At 42.2% G+C, this 21279-nt stretch overlaps 1 protein-coding gene across 1 annotated transcript in view; it reads right to left on the minus strand.

Moving 5' to 3' along the window:
* Window positions 1-21279, minus strand: part of PIK3C3 (phosphatidylinositol 3-kinase catalytic subunit type 3) — a 157635-nt gene that overhangs the window by 54096 nt on the left and 82260 nt on the right. The window contains 1 exon segment of the mRNA XM_042452907.1: window positions 7766-7934. Coding sequence (XP_042308841.1) covers window positions 7766-7934 — 169 coding nt within the window.

Here is a 21279-nt window from a genome sequence, read left to right on the forward strand (position 1 = left end):
GGTTTTTAAGCATCTGCTTATACAATGGTCATTTAAAAAGGTAAGACAACATGGCCCAGAATACAAATGCAATTAAGCTGCAGATGTTTAGAAGCATTATGTGTTATATGTGTGCGTGCATGCGCATATACAAAACCACTACAGAAGACATGAAGCGTTACCAACTGAGACTTTTGCCAGCCTTTCTAAGTACTAGCAATGCTGCAATAAAATGCAGTTAATTAGTTGCCGAAGAAGAGAGAGCATCACTGTTAGATGCTGACAGTTTCCTGTGACAGGGGGAAAAATAATAATCTCCTGCAAAGACAAAAGAGGGTGAAAAAAGAAGAGGAGAAAAACAAACAGGAATAGACAGAAGATCAGTTCATTAACAATTCTTTTTTCCTCTATTTCAAGGTCTTTTTGCTAGAACGATTTCCTGCTCTCACCACTATCTTCAGCATTTTGCTAATACATTTAAACAATCGTTCAACATTACTGGAAAGGCACTCAAAAAATGCATGCTGGATTTCAAATGAGATATTCCATTTTTTTCTATGCCTGTAATCCAACCCCCCTTTCCCAAAAATCGCTTTTATAAATTTAAGCACAAAAAAGACTGGGTTTGTATGTGCAGGTGCTCCACCACTTTTTAAGTGTGCTTCTTCAACTTGTTCCCAGCTCTTGAAATGAAATCAGCAGGGATGACTTTGAAGTGCATTTTTTCCTAACCATTATCTTGAACATCCCCCACTTTCATGCATTTTATTCCACACACACATCATAAATATCCAATCAAGATGTCTAGTCATTTACATTTCTTGTAGTTCGGGCTGCCAGGAGACAAAGGCTATGCTGATAACATTTTATCACACATTATTAGGAGCATTTCGAAGGCAATCATGCTGTAAATGTTAGATCCTAAATGCTCTTCACCTTTTAATCTTACTATCTATTAACACTTTTATGCAAAACTTTGGAGATTCAATTATCAGTATCTAAAAATAATGAAATTTCCCCACACCTGAAGCTGAAATCACATATATGTATAAATATGCCAATTTTAACCTTGCTCTGATCCTTTGATATGTCTAATGTCCTCTTTGTTGGCCTAACCTCTTCACATCACTCTTCAGTTAATTCACAATGTGGTGATTATAATACTCATATTTCTTTTCCAACACTATTGTCACATCACCCTTCCTTTTAACCCTACATGGGACTTTCTCTGTTACTGTCCATTTCCATTTATAGTTCATCATCCTTCTTAGCTTCAAAGCTCTGCTCACCTGTATTGTTGGTGTTTCAATTATACTGTCGGCCTTCTGTACCAACAATTTTTTCTCCCATGGGTTCAAGCTTTCCTGGCTTGAACATCCATGGATTTTGGTATCCATGGGGAGTCCAAGAATCAAACTCCAGGGGATACCAAGGGCCCACTGTATCTACCTTCGTATCTTGGGTGCTAGTCATTAGGTCATATATGAATTCTCAAGTTACACCCGTGCTTACACTTCTAGCCATGAAAGGTGGTCCCCACTTATGCTACAAATTTACAGCCTTATGATTCCATTTTAAATGCCATGGCAAAAATTTGTAGCATTAAGTGGACACCAGCTTTCACAGCTAAAGGTGTAAAATTCATGGTATCTGGAGTTTGGGATGGGGCATTTAAAATGTTCAGAGAGTGCTTGTGTCTCATCAGACTACAGTGGGACCTCGGGATATGAAATACCCAGGTTACGAAATTTCCGGGATACGAAAAAATCCCATTGGAAATAATTGTTCCGGGTTACGAATTTATTTTGGGTTACGGAAAAAAAATTTGGTGCTTTTCGGCGCTTTTTCGCACGAAACGCGGCTTTTCCCCATTAGCGCCTATGGCAATTCGGCTTACGAAGGCTTTTCGGGTTACGAAAGCGGACGCGGAACGAATTAATTTCGTAACCCGAGGGAGCAGTGTACAAGGATTCCATAGGATGTTTGTCATGGCAGTTAAAGTGGAGTAACAATGCTATCACTATGTAATGTAAATTGCCCCCACATCTCTCTCTATTTGTGTAGGCATATCCCTCTCATCTGCTCAAGTTCTTTGTAGGATTGAGATTCCTCAGTTGGCCTAAACTGGTGGTCCCCAAGATGTGCTCTTTCAGGGATTCTGGATTTCAACTCCCAGAATCCCAAACTATTGGCCAACATAGCTGAGGCTTCTGGGAGCTGAAGTCCAAAATCTCTTAAAGGGCACAATTTGGGGACCACTGGCCTAAACCTTCCCAAGGGGACCATGGGAAGTTTCCCATTCCACAACCATAAAGTACAGTCTTCCCCAATCTTTTCAAACCTGTGGACACAGTTCAGCATTTTAGAAACTCTGACTCACAGGGGCTGCCTAGTCACAAAAGATAAACCACTTGCCTGCGAAAGCGAGTAATGTAGTTTAAAATACATCCAACCAGTTGGTTGTCAAGAGTGAAATCTAGAGAGGTCCCCTGTATCTTTAATGGATGTACAGAAAAGCAAATTTCAGCAGGTGTTGTTGTTACCGGGTGGTCTAACTATCAACACTTGCTGAAATTCCTTCATCTCCTCATGCATTAAAGGTACAAGGTCCGCTCCAGTTTTCACTCTGCCAACCCTACCAATCACATTCTTGACTTCATGTACAACAACAAAATACCAGTTTCTCAGGGGAAAGAGTGTGATGCTCAATAAATACACTCATCCACCCCCCAAAATCCAAAAATATGTGCGTGGGCGTATGCGCGTTCACGTATGCACACACGCACGCACATACATGGGATGGGGTGAGGTAACAAAGAATTCATGGCTCTCTTCAACAGAAAAAAATATAAGGAAAAACACATACACGCAAAAAATAAAATAAATCACAGGTCCCTTATCTGAAATTCCTGAGTGGAAGTGCTTTAGATTTTGGAATTTTTATGCATTTTTTTTAATGCTTATACATAATAAAATACCCTGGAGAAGAGACCCACATCTAAACAAAACATACATATAGACTGAAAGTAATTTTATACAATATTTTAAAATAGTTTTGTGTACGAGACACAGTTTGTGTACATATAACAACATATGTACGCCCATGTTTCTTTTCTGGACAGAAGGTGGGAGTTGTTTTTTACTCCTTTGCACTCGATGCAAAATGTCATCCATAGCAGCGGTCAGCCCCTGGGAGGGACTGTTCATGCTTACGAATGGGACAGAAAAGGGAGTGGGGAGACAATTCAGATGATGAAACAGCAGTTGGTCTGGGCTCCAAGGGGAAGGGAATGGAGGGTACATTCCATCTGTGAGCACATCCCTGTTTCTTTCCCCCTCCAAGCTGAAACCTGTTTTTCTTCATTTTCTGAATTACCCCATTATCCCTTCTCCTCCCCACAAGAAAGTAGCAGTAGCAGTAGCAGCCTCACAAGAGGTAGGGAGGATATCTGAGCAATAACAGTGTAGGATTTGTTGCACCTCCCTTCTTCTCTATCAATAGCATGCAAGCAGACCCACAATTCCTCATTTTTTCCTTTTCCTCCTTCCATGGCAATAACACTGTGTCTCTGTCTGTATGACTAACTGGCCTAGTTTTACCACCCATTCTTGACAATGTCTTCCTGATTGAAAACACTATTATTCAGGACTACAACTGTAAAAAATTAAAGGGGGAGGGGAAATCTGGGAAACGTTCAATGTAAAGAAACCCACAGAAAGGGCAAAAATAAAATAAATATTCTGTTGTGTTGATATGCACAGATGTACCATGCACACACATTTTGTTTTAAGCTCCAAATTAGGAAGCATGTGTAATAGATTTGCTCTATGTCACCTGCACAAGTTAATCCCCTTGTGATGAGTCTCTGGAGGGACTTTGTTTTCCCGTTCTTCTGAACTGCTGCTAATGCATTATCAATGACAGTTTATAAATGACAATTCTTTCTTTCTCTTCCTTTCAGCTTTCAACAAGACACAGCGCTTTGTCCTCTTCCAATCATCTCCTCAATGCTTTCTTTCAGATATCACCATCTGCACAAAAGATTTCCCTTTATAGGCTTTGGACTCTGTTCTAGTATATAGGACACCCTTTTGTCCTTGGACACTGACTGTTCACACCTGGGTTGTGTAACCAGACATCTTGGGAGCACAGAGCTGGAAGGAGCCTCATGGGCCATCAAATCCAACAACCTACTCAATGAAGGATTTACTAGAGCATCCCCAGCAGATAGCTGTCCAGCCTTTTTATGAAGATGTCAAGAAAAGGAAACCCTGTCACCCCTTTAGGAAATTGGTTGAATTGTTCTTACTGTCAAGAAGTTGTTCCTACTGTTCAATTAAAATAAACTCTCTTTTTGGTTGGGCTGGATGGCCCTTGTGATCTCTTACAATTCTATGATTCTATAGAATAAGTTTAGAAACATCTTGAGGTATTTAAAAAGTGCAGTCCTGTCACTCCTTAGTCTTCTCTTCACCAAGCTGAACCCAACTACTTCAATCTTTCCTCAAACATGTTGTTCTCCATATCACTTATCACCCTCGCTGCCCTTCTCTGAAGCTGCTCCAACCTGCCTATATCCTTAAAATGAGGCACTCATTGCTGAACACAGTACTGCACAAAATATAGTGGCAATATTACTTCCCTTGGCTTGGAACCTATGCTTCTATGAATGCAGACAAAAATAATATTCACCTGCTTTGCTGTAGCATCACACAAAATTCTGGTGTCTCCTGCATGCCACCACAGTTAGTTCCTGAACCACACAAATAGGACTATGCATGCCAATCCAGAGGTGAACCACAATAACTCACTGTTCAACTCCATGCCTCAGTGTTATAAGCTCATTGTTCAACTCCATGTCACAGTACTCTGTTGTTGTAAACCATGAATCAGACTTTATTTTTCTTACTCTGAAGCAGAGCTTGGGAAAATTGTGAGATGTTTGGCCTATAGCTCCCAGAATCTTTCTACCTGTAAGACCGAACTTACCAGCGAAGTGGAACATTTTAACAGTTAATTCTGAAATAATAATAATAATAATAATAATAATAATAATAATAAGATTTGACAGCTGAATATGCTGTCTGAATTTAAAATGGCACTGAAGACTAGCCTCTTCTGGGGGGCTTATTTAGATAATTTTTAAATTGTGAATTTTAAATGATGAATTTTAAATGTAGATTGTTTTAATATGTGCATATCTTGATCAAGGCAGGGAACAGCAATAGACCAACAAATACATAACATCAGTTAAAAACGCATATCAGTTTAAACGAACAAACAAGACCGCGAGCAAGAGCCATCACTTCTTTAAACAGCTTCAAAACGGAGTTGAAGACCATCCTGTTCAGAGAAGCACTCCCAGGCATTACATAAGTGTCACTTGCTATTTGATGTTCTTTTGTTGCCTGTTTTATTGAATCATTTCCTGTATTGCTATGTATTTTATATGTATTATCCTACTAGAGAGGCTGGCTAGCTCCAACAGGCCTCCCTGGAAGAAGATTAACCATCCATTAAGAAGCCAAGCCCTCCCTCCAGTCCATCTCCCCTGATCCAGGCCTCGGAGGTAGAGAAGAACTGCTGGCCCTCATCCCCTTCCCCACCACTACTCCCTTCTCCTTTTGTGTCGTGTCTTTTTAGGTTGTAAGCCTGAGGGCAGGGAACCATCCAATTAAAAAAGATTGTATGTACAACACTGTGTAAATTTACAGCGCTTTATAAATAAAGGTTAATAATAATAACAAGACACATTTTAAAACAATTCCCATTTAAAAATTCACCATTTAAAAATCATCTGGATAGGCCTGCTGGAAGAAACTAATCTTCAATGCTGTCTTAAATTCGAACAGTGCATTCAGCTGTTAAATCTTTTCTGACAATATAACTGAAATAACTTTTTAAAAATTGCTATTCCTTTGACCCCTCCCATTTCCTTTCAGTATTTACACCTTGCTTTATTTGTAGCCTACTTGTAGTTTCCATTGTTTCAATGAAGAATTGTGACTCTCTTTTTAATTACTGAATAAATTCCTAAGCCAGAATAGTATAGCGGTTTGAGTGTTCCACTAGGATTATAGGAGAACAAGGTTCACAGAAATCCACTAGGTCACTTTGGATAAGTCATATTCACTCAGCCAAAGGTGGTGGCCACGGCAAACCTACTGCTTCCACACCGCAGAAATAAAGCAGTTTGACATGCTTTTTTGTGGGTTTTTTGGACTATGTGGCCATGTTCTAGAAGAGTTTCTTCCTGACGTTTCGCCAGGATCTGTGTCTGGTATCTTCAGAGAAAGATGCTGGCGAAACGTCAGGAAGAAACTCTTCTAGAACATGGCCACACAGCCCAAAACACCCACAAAAAACTATGGATGCTGGCCATGAAAGCCTTCGACAGTTTGACATGACTTTAACTGCCATGACTCAATGCTATGAAATTCTGTGATTTATAGTTCTGTGTGATATTTAGCCTTCTCCAACAGAGGGATTGGGTGTGCCAGCAAACGACAAATCCCAGAATTCCACAGCACTGGATCATGGCAGTTAAAGTGGTGTCAAACTGCTTTTGTTCTGAAGTGTGGCAGCAGCCACAAGGTGGGGTCAGTGAAGACTCTTAACAACAACACCTCTTTCCTCTTTCATGTGTCAGCTTGGTTTTGGATTTGTTCAAAGCATTGAACAGTTCATTTCACATGTACCATAAAAATGAAAGAAACCGAAACAGGTGAGGACCAAGAGATGTCAGAAGTTGTACTGGTTACCATGCGGCCAGAGTGCATTTTGACCAAATACCTGAAAAGATTAAATATTCTGCAACATTTAAAACTTGGTTTCCAATATAAAGTCCTAAATGTGTGTAATGTTTTGGGAGGACGATTGTTTTGGTTGGGAGGAATAAAGACCACGTAACAAGGTAAGACTCAATCAGGTAGGACACAGGTTTCATTTTACAGAATCTGAGCAGAGCAGTAGAGAACAGGGGGTTACAAGGTCACCACAAATCGAGATTGAGTAGAGGGTAGTTAACAACAATAATAGTACAAGAACACTTTGTCTGAAATATTAATCATTGCAAAAGAGAAAAGCAAATCTGAAACCCCTCTACTTGTTGCTGGACTTTGGTGGTGGAATCTCCTTCCTGAGAGGGCTTTAAACAGAGTTTTGATAGACATCTTTCATGAGTGTTTTAGTTGTGTATCCCTGAATGGCAAGGGATTGGAGTTGGTGGCCCTTGTCCTCTAAGACAAGCTCAACATCAGCTGTTGAGATGATGTTGGACTACAACTGCCAGTATTCTTCAACACTACCTATGCTAACTAGGGGTGTCCAGCAACATCTGGGGAATGACATGATTATAAAATAACATATTTCATAATCCAGTTTCCACAATCCAAGAACCAACAAGAAAAGAGATTCCAGCTCAACATTAGGAAGAGCTTGCTGATAGTAAGAGCTGTTCGACAGTGGAAGACACTTCCTTGGAGAGTGACAGAGTTTTCTTCTTTGGAGGTTTATAAACAGAGACTGGATGGTCATATTTCAGGGATGCTTTGATTGTGAGTTCCTGCATGACAGAGGGGTGGGACTGGGTGACCCTTAAGGTTTCTTCCAACTCTATGATTCTGTGATTCAACCAGTATAAAAATGAGGCTGAAAGTGAATCAAGTGTATGTGTGACTTCCTCAGCCATCTGGAAGACAAGGCTATATGTTTCGGATTGAAGAATACAAACAACGCGGTGGTCAGCTCCACAATTCAGTTTTAGTTTGTTTAAACCGATCTTACCTGCGGAGATGAAGGAAAGCGGTATAGCACTGTTTGCGAAACTCCTGGTATTGCTCACTCTGTGTCCCTCCCATGCCTTCCACCATCTCTTTATTCAGTTTCATGGGTGGGGGAAGAGGCTTTGGATCACGGCCCAAAATGTAGCCAAAATCAATATGGAAAAGTTTGCCTGCAAGGGAAGGTGAGGTGGAGAAGGAGATGTATTAAAGAACACCAATGGTTTGATTTATGACCAAGAGTAGCATCTCTATACATTTCTCCCCACAGTATGACTCTCATACCTACGAATCCATAATTGTCCATAATTGTGTGTTTACATGTTTTTAGCACTACTAGAACACAGATTCTCATGGTACCTTAAAACATGCATGTGCTTAAACTGTTGAAATCTTGTTGTTGCATGTGTTCAAATTGACTATGATTTATGATTGGGTTTTCTTCATAAGTTTTATTCAGAGAAGGCTTGCTATTACCTTCATTTAAAGCTGAAGAAATATGATTTGCTCAAGCCACTCAGTGAGTTTCGTGGCTGACCAGAGATTAGAACTCCAGTCGCCAGGCTGAATCTGCACTGCATAAATAATCCAGTGTGACACCACTTGAACCTGCATAGCTCAATGCTACAGAATTCTGGGAAATGTAGTTTATTGTGGCACCTGAGTTCTCTGACAGCGAAAGCTAAATGTCATTCAAAACTACAATTCCCAGAATTCCACAGCACTGAACAATGACAGTTAAAGTGGTGTCAAACTGAATTATTCTTGCAGTGAAGATGTTCTAGTCCTACAGCCAAACACCTACAGCATGTGCTAGCTGTTGGAATTTGCTACACAGTGGGCCCTTATCATCCACTGGGGTTTGGCACCCCCTGTAGATACCAAAATTCATGGATGTTCAATCCCATTAAATACAGTGATTATTAAAATGGTGACCCTTACATAAAATGGCAAAATCATGGGTTGCTTTTTTGCTTTTATTTTAATATTTTCAGGCCATGGATGCTTGAATCCGTGATTGAAGAACCTACGGATATGGAGAGCCAAATGCATATTGATACCCACCCCCCAAAAAAGCACACTTCTTTTCCGCACAGTTTGGATGTTGGCAGGGGGGACTTAAAGGAATTCAACCATTGCTAACATCCAAGTTAGCAAGGACAGTTCTGAATGGTCATTTCATTTCTTTCAGCTACTTTTAAAATGTCCTGGTTTCTATAGTTTTTTGTGGGTTTTTCAGGCTATGTGGCCATGTTCTAGAATATTTTCTTCCTGACGTTTCGCCAGCATCTGTGGCTGGCATCTTCAGAGAAATGTCCTGGTTTCTGTCTCATCCTCCTTCCATTTCCCCCCTTGCCCTCAGCTTACTGGGAAAAAAATACTCAATACATGCTCAAAGTACAGGAGGGATATATGAATGCATATTGGAAAGTTAAAAATACCTCCCCTCATTTTTGTGGGGCTTATTGTTTGTTTGTTTAAACTGTTCCCTTTCTTTTTTGGTTTTTAGGACTACACCGATACAGCACTACATCAGAAAACTAAGCAGCAAAATGCAGTTCAGATATTATAGTCACTAGCTAAGTGTAATTATTGTCCTGAAAACAAACAAACAAACAAAAAATATTTTGGTTGAACTTATGTTAACCAAAGGATTTGTTTCTGAATGACATTTCTTGCACTATAAAATGAAGTGATTAAAAAGAAGCAACTGACACTAGATACTGGTCTAACAATGAACAACCGTCAATAAACTGTTCAAGTTAAAATGTTTAAATTCAATCGTTGTTATTCCAGTAAGAGGACTGGAAAATAATAATAGCCAGATTTTTCAATATATATATAAACAAAACCAGAAGTGAGTTTTTAAAAGTAATTTGGTTTGCCCTGGTGGCGCAGTGGTTAAATGCCTGTACTGCAGCCATTTACTTAAGACCACAAGGTTGCGAGTTCAAGACCAGCAAAAGGGCCCAAGCTCGACTCAGGCTTGCATCCTTCCGAGGTCGCTAAAATGAGTACCCAGACTGTTGGGGGGAAATTAGCTTACTTGCTAATTAGCTTACTTGCTGTTCACCGCTATGATCTTTGGAATAGCGGTATATAAATAAAACAAATTAAATTAATTAATTAATTAATTAAATCAAGGCTGAAAGCAACCAACCCTGTGTGAATGTCCAGAGAGGGGAGAGGAAAAGGCAAAAGCTGATGACAGCAGACTGTGAGAAGGGGCGAAAATAGGTATTAGTAATGGTGGGATTCGTGTGCAATGGTGGTGTGAAAATTGGGTACTTCTTCCTTTACATTGTTGGCTGGTTGGCTATGAATCATTTATAAGAGCATTCCACAGAGAACTACGTATTCCACATAGTTGTACATTCAAGGGAGGATCAGATAAGCAGAGTGTAGTGGTCCACAGAGAGAGCCAGCATGGTATAGCGGTTTGAGTGTTAGGTTACTAATCTAGATACCAGGATTTGATTCCCTGCTGGCACATGGAAACCCAAGTCACACACTCTCAGAGCCAGAAAAAACCATGATAGGTTCACTGTAGGCCATATGTCAGCAATGACTTGAAGGCACACAACGACAACAACATGGGCCATTATTCAAGCTAAGACACCTCCAGCTCAAACTATGTTTTTGCCATGAATTCAGTAGGACGACTTAGGGATAATAACATTTCTCTATCTTGAAGCAGTGACTGCAGCAGAACCAGGTAGGAGACTTGTTGGTCATGGAATGTGGGCCTCATATGTCTCCCATCTTTTGCTGCACCCCTGGATCTCATCACAGCCAGTTTTTCACCCCAAAATTCTACTTCTCTGAAACACAAATGGATTTGTTAGCAAAGTATACAGGGTGCGCACAACTTATAGAATCACAGAAATATAGAATCATAAGAGTTGGACAAGACCACAAGGGCCATCCAGTCTAACTTCCTGCCATGCAGGAAGACACAATTAAAGCATCCCCGACAGATGGCCATCCAGCCTCTGCTTAAAAACCTCCAAAGAGGTTTGGCTAATGGTGCTTTTAGAAGAGAAGTGGTGCTTTCTGTACCAAATTTTTGGCAATCAAAGCAGTTATATCAGCAGCATGGCACAGCCCATGAGGAGGTTAAGGGATGGGGCCCCCTCAGACTGGCAAAAGTTGCTCCTCCTGATGTAAAGATTGCAAATCTCTTTCAATACTCAAAGCTGCTATAGAAACAGTAATTCTTCAGTACAAGCATACAACTGCACAACCAACAAGCAAATAGATGGTGATACTGAAAGTTAAACTAAACTTTCTTCTTGGAGCACGCATTATCTTTTGCAAGAGAGAAACAGTGGAAAGAGGCAAGTTAGCAGGCAGTTGCAAATTCCTGGGGTTAGCATAGGAAGCATTTGGGCATATTCTGTGAACTGCAAATTACAGCAGTGGGAATGAAAATCAGACTGCTGAGATGATAATTCTTTGGCCTGGGATTCTAAGAACACTTAATAGAAAAGACATTCAATGGAATTCAGTGAGACTTCATTCTGGGAAAAAGAATATGTTCAAGCTGTGGGAGAGAGGAAGAACGGATCCAGCACTCCATGGGCAGAACAGTCTTGTAAATAACAATTCTGGTAATGGTTACTCTCCCACTGGTCTCGTTTGCCTGAGGTCTTCTTCTACCCTAGTTTTTCTGTGATTTTGTTTCTACTGTCTGCCTTTCAGCTCCATGCCATAAGGGAGATGCTGACTGAGGAAAGAGTAGCTGCACTTGATTTCCCAGTCAGAGGTCCATCCTTCTTTGGCTTGGGGCCCCTTTTTGTTTGCCAAAGGCTAGCAGGCAAGTCCTAGTGGTAAGCCAGGGATACACAAAATACAGCCAGGGTTCTCCTATTAATCAAAAACAGGTGTTAGTTAGAGCTGTGAGCAGTTAGGAGTCAGAGAGGCAGTTACTCTAGCTGAGGGATTCTGGCAGCTGTAGTCCTAAAAAATAACTTTTCCAATCTCAGACTAAATGAAATACATAGTTTCATAGGAGAAACAGCAAGGGAGAGCTGCTGCTTTCATGCCTTGTTTTCTAGTAGCATGTTGCTGGCTACATGATGCTGCAATAGGGAGATCCTTGGTTTGGTCCAGAACAATTCTTCTGGCACTCTTATTATAACTCAAGGGTTGGGAATTTTAAACAAAAGCATAGATGTTCCCTCTCCAAATAATATCCATACCCTGGATGACATCAGGAGGCTGCCTGGTTACAGGGATTAAATTTTCCCCACCTACACTGCTCCTTCAGTCAATGGTGGGACCCCAATTTTTGCTGTGTATGTGTTTTTTCACCCAGTACATAGCCTCTGTGGATCAGGAACTGTATGGGGTTCTCATCCCACTTTTCCATCATACAAATAGAGTTGAAGAGGTATCTACCCACAATCTTCTGATGGACAAAATGCATTCAGGGCGACAGCATTCACAGTGAATGGCTGTCCAGTGTCTAAGTTGAATGCCTTGTTCAGTAAATGCCATGAATGAGCTTGGGATCACTGACCTGGGGAAAATGTAGCACTCTATGGGGAAGTGTGGGCATTTCATGGATTGGGTCAATTGCTGGCACTTCCATTAAAGATTTATTTTTGGCAGAAGTACAAGAAACACAACAAGAGCCAGAATGGTGTAGTGGTTTGAGTGTTGAACTACAGCTCTGAAGACTTCTGAGACTAAGCTCAGCCATAGAAACCCTCTGGATGACCTTAAGCAAGTCATACGTTCTCAGTCTCAAAGGAAGACAAAGGCAACCTTCCTCTGAACAAATCTTGCTAAGAAAAACCTGTGATAGGGTCGCCTAAGGGTTGCCATAAAGTTGGAAATGATCTGAAGGCACACAACTGCCAGAAACACAGGATAAACTTTGGCATGAGGAAAGCCACTGTGTTGCTCACCATCAGTAATATTAGAGACACGCTTCAATAGATGCTGATTTATTGCATAACTGCATTCTATACTGTCTTCGTTAGTACAGGGAAGACCACACTAATTGCTCCATAGGGGTGATTTAAGGCTAACATTCAAGAAACACAAAACCCATCCCACCTCAAATATGTTCCAGCTAACATACTGGTCCCAAACCATCCCATGTTCTTCCCACTGCAAGAACCGGAAAGCACACCACTCACAGGCCCCCTCCCCCCAAAAAAAGAACACGCATGGAAGAAACAGTTCAAAACAGCAGGCTCTGATCTATGTCACAAAATTACACAAATTATTTAATTAAGAACATTTGGAGGGATTCTTTGTTCATTTATTTTAAGGCTGTCATTATGATGAGCCTAGAGATACATGTCTAAAAAGTGTGTGTGCTGGCAGAGAGAGAAGAGACAACAAACTAAGTCTTATCACTGCAATTACATTTCCCAGTCAGTTCTGAACATGGGGAATAAGAGGTGTTAATTAATCTTAGCCTTAATTGCATATGTTGCTAAGAGTACTGTAAATGTCTCTCTAATGCATTTCAAAAGACATCAGATCAATAGGAATGATTGGCAAAGGAGTACAAAAATTTGCAAAGAGCTTAATTTTAAAAAACAAAAAATAAAACAGCAACTGCTTGGTCACCCTTGTTTAGTACTTGGATGGGAGACTGCCAATGACTAGCAGGTGTTGTAGGCTATATTTCAGAGGAAGGAGCTGGCATAGCCACCTCTGAACACTCCTAGCCTAAGAAAAACCTGTGAAATTCATGGAGTCACAATAAGCTGACAGATGACTGGAAGGCATAGACATGCAAACAGGTTTGTACAGAGAGAAACATTTTGTCAGTTAGTCTATGGCAGGGATGCAGTCCACAAGTCAAATGTACCTCCACAAACAAACAAATAATAATAATTAACAAGCGCAAAAATTACAGATTTTTTAATGACTTATTTATTAATTTATAGCTCCTAAATGCCCTCTAATGGCCCAGGGAGGTATAAAAACATAATGCCTTCTATGGGTCATTTGGAATCCACCACCCCCTCCAATTTTTTTTTTTTAACCTGGAGTGTATAACCCTCCAAGGTATCCTGAGGTGGAGGCTAAGTCTCCTCTTAACCTTCCACAGTTGTCTGCATCTTGTCTTTGGGCTGGAATCAGATTGATGCCTTTGCAAACACTTTCCATTATTGTGTAGTGGTTTAACTATGACTCTGGAGACTAGGGTTTGAGTCCTGCTCCACTACGAAACCCACAGAGGAAATCACATGCTCTCAGCCTCAGAGGAAAGCAATGCTAAACCCCCTCCGAAAAAATCTTGCCAAGAAAACCCCATGAAGCCTTAGGGTTGCCATAAGTTTGAAATGAAGGTATACAACAGGGGTAGGCAACCTTTTTGAGCCGGGTTGCTGTCCCTCGACAACTCGGGGGGCCGAAGGCGCAAGAGGTGGAGCTTCCACCCTCCGAGGGCGGGGACGCACACCGGGGGCGGAGCTTCCATTCTCCAGGGCGGAGCCACACGCCAGGGGCAGAGCTTCCACCGAAGCCCCGCGGGGAGGAGGAGGCGTTTGCCCGCCCTCTCCTCCTCGGTCCCTTTCTGGCCAAACACGCCCAACCTGCATTCCAAAACACACACAACAGCACATTTGTGCATTTCACATGGCTTTACTTAACATGGCCTCTTGCATATTTCAGAGGCTTATTCCATAACCAAATCCCTTGGGTTTAACACTTAGCATGGTTTAACATGGCTATGCATATTGAACATGTAAAGGTGGTTTCACCGTTCTTGCACTAAGTGTACTTCTCAGAAGTGTGTACTTGGTCAAGGGACTTTGGTTTTTCTTCACTGTGCAAGAGTTTGTAAAAATCACAGCAATTTACATTGGCCTTGCCTCAGAGGCTTTCTGATATCAATATCACCATTAAAGAACCAAAAAAACAACAGAAAAGGCACTTTGGAAAGTCACACTCTCTTGGCTTCTGAAACAGTGCTCATCATCATCATCACACTATCATTGTCAAAGCAAGGGAGACTTGTTGGCATTAAAAACACACAAAACACACTTTGGAAGGTGACACTCTCTCGGCTTCTGAAACAGTGCTCGCATGCCTCTCAAGCTGAAGCTGACCTCATTTCATTCATCATCCTCATTCACACTATCATTGTCAAAGCAAGGGAGACTTGTGTTGGCATGAAAAGCACCCAAAACACACTTTGGAAGGTGACATCTCTCAGCTTCTGAAACAGTGCTTGCATGCCTCTGAAGCTGAGTCATATCATCAATCATCATCACCACACTATCATTGTCAAAGCAAGGGAGACTTTTAGCATTAAAGCACCCAAACAAACTTTGGAAGGTGACACTCTCTCGGCTTAAGAAACAGTGCCTGCAGCCTCTCAAGCTGACTCATTCATCATCATCATCTGTCAGCGCAACTGCTGGGGTCCACACAACCCTTGCCAGCAACTCAAACGAGTCCTGGGGTTAAATCAGACCCTTGGAGCAGAGCTGGCAAATTTCCAGAAGCCAAAGCGTGGCTCCCAGAGTCCAATTGGGATGACAGCAAACTGGATGTCTTCCAGGAACTGCCGCAATGCAAGAACCTCCAGGGCACACAGCAAAACCGATGCTGTAGCTTCTTCTGATAAACCACCAGAGAAACAAAAGTCCCCAAAGTGCTCTTTATTCCACAGTGCTATAATACAAAAAAACTAGGCATCTCTCAACTCCACAAACATACCAATCCAAACTCCTACTTCAAACCCACACCACACCCTTGCAACCCCTGGGTTTATATAGACTTCCAGACCATGTGGTCTCCCAAACCCAGTGATTCGGGTGTGTTAGCCCATGCCCATGTGTCTCCTCTGCAATCCAGACACATGTTTCATCATCCATGGCTACGTGGCACTTGGACATTGAAGTGTCCTAGGCCCAATGAGCATCAGTGTGGATGATCAGCCTTGCCCACTGATGCTGAATGCTCATAGCCAAACACACACACACACACACACACACACACACATCAAGCTCATCATCCACCACATATTCACTGTCAAAGCAAGGGAGACTTATTAGCATTAAAAGAACCAAAACACACTTTGGAAGGTGACACACTCTCTCGGCTTCTGAAACCAGTGCTTGCATGCTCTGAAGCTGATTCATTTCATCATCATGCATCATCAATCATCATCATCATACATCCATCATCATCTTCATCTTCATCATCATCATACATCACCACACTACAATTGTCAAGCAAGGGAGACTTGTTAGCATTAAAAGCACACAAAATAAAAATTTGTGAAAAAAACCTTGAGGCCTCTGGCCACTCACCACCTCTCCTCTATCTTTCTCTCTCCTGCTGGCCCCCTCCTCCTCTTCCTCCTCCTGCTGCCTCCACCTCCTTTTCTTCCTACTTCCTCCTTCTGCGCTGGCCCCCTCCTCTTTTCTTCTCTTCCTCCTTCTGCTGCCCCAGCCTCCTTTTCTCTCCTCTCATCCTCTTCTTCCTTCTGCTCCACCTACCCTCCTTCTTCCTCCTCCTCCTCCTCCCCCCCCACCATGCACTGCACGGCCTGGGGGGCCAGGGAGAAGGACTGTGGCGGCGCTGAGAGGCAGGGAGGGCTGCACGGGGCCCTGCGGGGTCAGGGAGGGCGGCGCGGGGCCCCGCGGGGCTTCTCCCTTTGCTTCCTCTTCCTTCTCCTCCTCTCCTGCCGTGGCCTGGGGGCGGGCGGAGGAGGCAGAGGAGAAGGGGTGGGCGGCGCTGGGATGCAGGGAGGACAGCGCAGGGCTTCCCCCTTTGCCTCCTCTGCCCCAGGCCAGCGGCCCTCCTCTTTCTACCCCGCGTGGCAGAGGAGGGCTGCGCCAGCCTGGGGAGGAGGAGGTGGAGGCGGCCGCACTGGGCTGGGGCCGGTCCTGCCACCTCTGCGGGCCGCATCAGGCCCATGGGCCGGGGGTTGCCGATGCCTGGTATACAACAACAACAACTACAGAAGAGGCTGGACATTTTTGTCCAGTAGCAACACTCAGTCAAGGTATGAAAGTAAAGTTTCACACACAGTGCTATGGTGCAGAATACAAGTTTTGCATAGAGTGTTATACACTGCCCATAAACACAAATGCACAATGTTCATTTAGCTGAAAAAGGTGTCACTTCACTCATGAAATGTTGTTACCTGGCTACATGCAATTTCTTGAGTGTAAAGATCGGTATCTTTCTGTTTCTCTCTTGTTCTGTGCCTTTTATTTCAGAGCTATTTTTCAGGCAATGCCAAAAAGGCAGACTATTTTAAAACTGTGAAAACATTCTTGAAGGAAACAAAGATTACACTGACCGCAACAAAGAGCTGGGAGATGTTTTGGTGGCTTCCAGGCAACTCTTTTCTCACAAATGTACAGAATTAACAAAATCAGGAGAACAATTGCTCCAATGAGAAAGTGCAGCATTTGAAGCCATGTTCACCAAGTGAACATGGGCCAGACACCTGGCTCTCAGTGAATTGCCTTACAAATTTGTCCATAAGGTATTATGAGGAAGTGTAGTGAGAGAAGAAACCTTCGATGCTACTTTAATTCTCCATGGAGAAAGAATTTATTTAGTTGTTATTATTATTAAATCTCTGGTGACAGCTGAAGGCCTGGGACCGCAGGAAGAGGAGAAAAAAGGCTCATGCCTATTCCTCCTCTTCCTGAGCCTCCACATGCCCTGAAAAATAGCTTCACGTGCCATCTCTTGCACATATGCTACAGGTTCGCCATCATGGATCTAAACACTGTAATTCCACTGATGCAGCCTAGAATAGGTTGGCCTTTTTAGCTGCCGCTTCACACCTGTTGACTCCTGTTCAACAAGTCTGTCTACTAGGACTCCTAGATCCCTTTCTCATGTACTCTTGCCAAGCCAGGTCCATTTCATCTTATATCTATGCATTTCATTTATTTTTATTTTATTTTTTTATTTTTTTGCCCTAAGTGCAGTACGTGACATTTCTGTGTGTTGAAATTCATTTTGTTAGTTTTGGCCCAGCTTTCTAATCTATTAGGGTCATTTGAATTTTTGATCCTGTGTTCTGGGTATTAGTTATTCCTCCTAATTTAGTGTCATCTGTAAATTTGCTCCCTATTCTTGTTCAAAGTCATTGATAAAGATGTTGAATAGCACTGGGCGGGCCCAGGACAGAACCCTGTGGAACTCGTCACTTCTCTCCCAGGATGAAAAGGAGCCATTGTGTTGAGCACCCTTTGGCTTTGGCCGGTCAACAATTACAAATCCCTGTAACAGTTGCATTGTCTAACCCACATTTTACTAGCTCTTTGCAAGAATGTCCATGGGGAACCTTGTCAAAGACCTTACTGAAATCAAGATATGAAATATCCACAGCATTCTCTGCATCTACCAAGACGGCAATTTTATCAAAAAAAAGAGGATTTGTACAAAAAAACTCAGGTTGTTTCCACAAAATACACTGAAAAACAAAGATTTTTTAAAAAATGAAATTGGTTCTACTTTTGCTAGTAGTTCATCTTTTTTTCTTCTTTTTAGTCAGGGTGCCTCAACCTACAGAGAAATCTTTTTCTCATGAAGGACAAGAATATTGCCTCTGTTTTAGTTACAGCAGTAGCAGTAGTAAATAATAATGATAACAAGTACCCCAAAGTAGTTCCTGCAAGCTTTTCTTCTTCAGCATAGAAGATACTGCTGTGGTCTCTGTTTTCTGTGTTCAAAACCTTAATCAGATAATCCCGCAGAGCTCAGATACTCCTGGTGGACAAAGAACAGTCTCCATTGGGCTTTGAGTTTTCAAAAATTCTATGTTCCGTACTGCTGAGCTTCCACAATCCACAGAATCAACTTATCATGGCGAAAGGCATCTGGAGCCCTTTTATTCTTAATAGTGTCTCCAGATGCATATTTGCAGGAGAGAGAGTTAAAAAGGGCCAGCCAAAATGCCTCTTGGCTATTTGTTCCTGTCAATTTAATCAAGTGTTTCCTCCCAAGAAGGCTGCTCCTTGGTGATTTCTTTCTTTCAAATTTGTCAGAGTCAACAGACATGACAATGCCTGAAAAATGCCTAAAATAAAGTAGCATAAGAAAGAAAAAGAGAGGGAAGGCACACACAGAGAGCAGAGAATGCAGTGGGAGAAGCCAACAGTGTGTCTCCAGGCTTCCTCTACCCTTTTCTTGCAAAAAAACATATTTGATGACTTTTCTTTTCCAAAGTCTTCATGATCTTGCCTTGCAAGAAGACAATGGCAGGTTGGTATGAGCCACCTTTGTGTTATGCTCTCATCCAACCTATAATTTAATTTGGGATTGCCCACATCTGGTCTGGAAGACACATCTGGCCCATCAAGGCTCCTAGTGAGTCCCAGGGCTCCCCAATTCCCTCTCCAGAAAAAAAATATATATGAAGAAATAGTTTTAAAAATGGCCAATGTATATGTACAAGTATCTGGGGGGAAATAGGCATTCAATGATTTTTGTACCAGATGGTCCTGCTGTTATCTGTATCTGTTTTATCTAGCTATTTATTCAGAGCATTTGTACCCTTCCTTTAGCCACAATCTCCCAGGAAATCTCCTAATTCTCCAGTTAGTCTGATATTGATACAGGAAAGATTCTGGAGCAGATCATTAAACAGAGAGTCTGTGAACATCTAGAAGGCAATGCCCTAATCACAAAAAGTCAACATGGTTCAGAGAAACAAGTCATGCCAGACAAATCTGATCTCTTTTTTTTAAATAAAATTACAAGCATGCTGTGGATATATATATCTTGATTTCAGTAAGGCCTTTGACAAAGTTCCTCATGACATTCTTGCAAACAAGCTTGTAAAATGTGGGCTAGACACAGGTAACTGTTACATGGATTTGTAACTGGTTGACTGGCCAAACCCAAAGGGTGCTCAACAATGGCTTCTTTTCATCCTGGAGATGAAACCACAGGGTTCTGTCCTGGACCCACTGCTATTCCACATCTTTATCAATGACTTGTGATGACAGAATTGGGGGCTACCTAGCAAATTTGCAGATGACACCTAATTAGGAGTAATAGCTAATACTTCAGAGGACGGATCACATTCAGTGATCTGAATAGACTAGAAAGCTGGGCCAAGCTAACAAAATGAAATTCAACACGGAGAAGTGTAGGTACTGCACTTAGGGCAGGAAAAAAAATGAATGGATAGATATAGGATGAATGGACCTGGCCTTGGCAACCGTACTGAGAAAGGGATCTAGGATGTCCTCGTAGACTACATGTTGAACATGATCACAGTGTGATAAGGCAGCTAAAAGGCCAATGCAATTTTAGGCTACATCAATAAAAGTTAATGTCTAGATCAAAGGAAGTATAATGCCACTCTATTCTGCTCTGGTCAGGCCCCACTTGGAATACTGTGTCCATTTCTGGGCACACAATTTAAAAAGCATATGAGAAATGGAGCGTGTCCAAAGGAGGGCGACTAAAATGATGAAGGGTCTGGAAACCATGTCCTATGAAGAACGGCTTAGGGGCTGGGTATGTTTACCCTGGAAAAGAGATGGTTAAGAGGTGATATGATAGCCTTGTTTAAGTATTTGAAGGGGTGTCACATTGAGGAGGGAGCAAGCTTGTTTTTCTGCTGCTCCAGGAACAGGACCCAGAACAATGGAGCAAGCTGCAGGAAAGAGATTCCACCTCAATATTATTTATTTATTTTTTATTTAGGTTTTATATCCAGCCCTTCAGCCCTAATGGCTCTCAGGGCGGCTTACATTTATTATTATTTTTTAACCAGACAGTTCCCTGCCCGCCAGGCTTACAATCTAAAAGACACGACCAAAAAGGAAAGGAATGGTGAGGGGGGGACGGGATCAGGTCCAGCATTGTTCTCTCACTCTGAGATCTGGAACAAGGCAGGTGGACCGGGGAGTGCTCGCTTCTTCCAGGCAGGCCTGTTGGAGCTCGCCTGCCTCTCTCCCCTTCCAGATGGTGGCTGAAAGGAGGGCTGGTCCTCTTCCAGGAATAATAATAATAATAACAATAATAATATAATATATAATAATAATATTTACAGTATTTGTTATACTGCCCTCTGGCAAACCAATCCGGGCGGTTAACAACAGTAAAAATATAAAATATGACAATTAAAAACACTTTATCCCTCCCCCCCTTAAGACAGTATTAAACAGTATAACATATTAAAAACACATATCATGCATAAAAACAACAATTAAAACAAAAACCCTGATATCCCTCTGTTGATCCTCAACCATCACTAAGATGGGGCCACGGGAGGAATGAGGGAATAGGGAACCTGGGCCGGGATGGTTAATCTGGAAAGGCCTGCCGGAAGAGATCCGTCTTGACCGCTTTTTTAAAGCTGTCTAATGTGTATTCTGACGGATCTCATCGGCAGGTCGTTCCAGAGTTTGGGGGCGACAGCAGAGAATGCCCTCTGGGAGGTTGCCGCAAGCCTAGATTTTAGAGGCTGCAGTAAGTTACTCCCAGAGGACCGGGAGAGCGCGCGGGAGGATTGTACAGGAGGAGGCGGTCCCTAAGATCGCTTGGACCCAAGCCATTTAGGGC

This window comes from Sceloporus undulatus, chromosome 2, assembly GCF_019175285.1.
Source record: "Sceloporus undulatus isolate JIND9_A2432 ecotype Alabama chromosome 2, SceUnd_v1.1, whole genome shotgun sequence".
NCBI classification, from domain to species: domain Eukaryota; kingdom Metazoa; phylum Chordata; class Lepidosauria; order Squamata; family Phrynosomatidae; genus Sceloporus; species Sceloporus undulatus.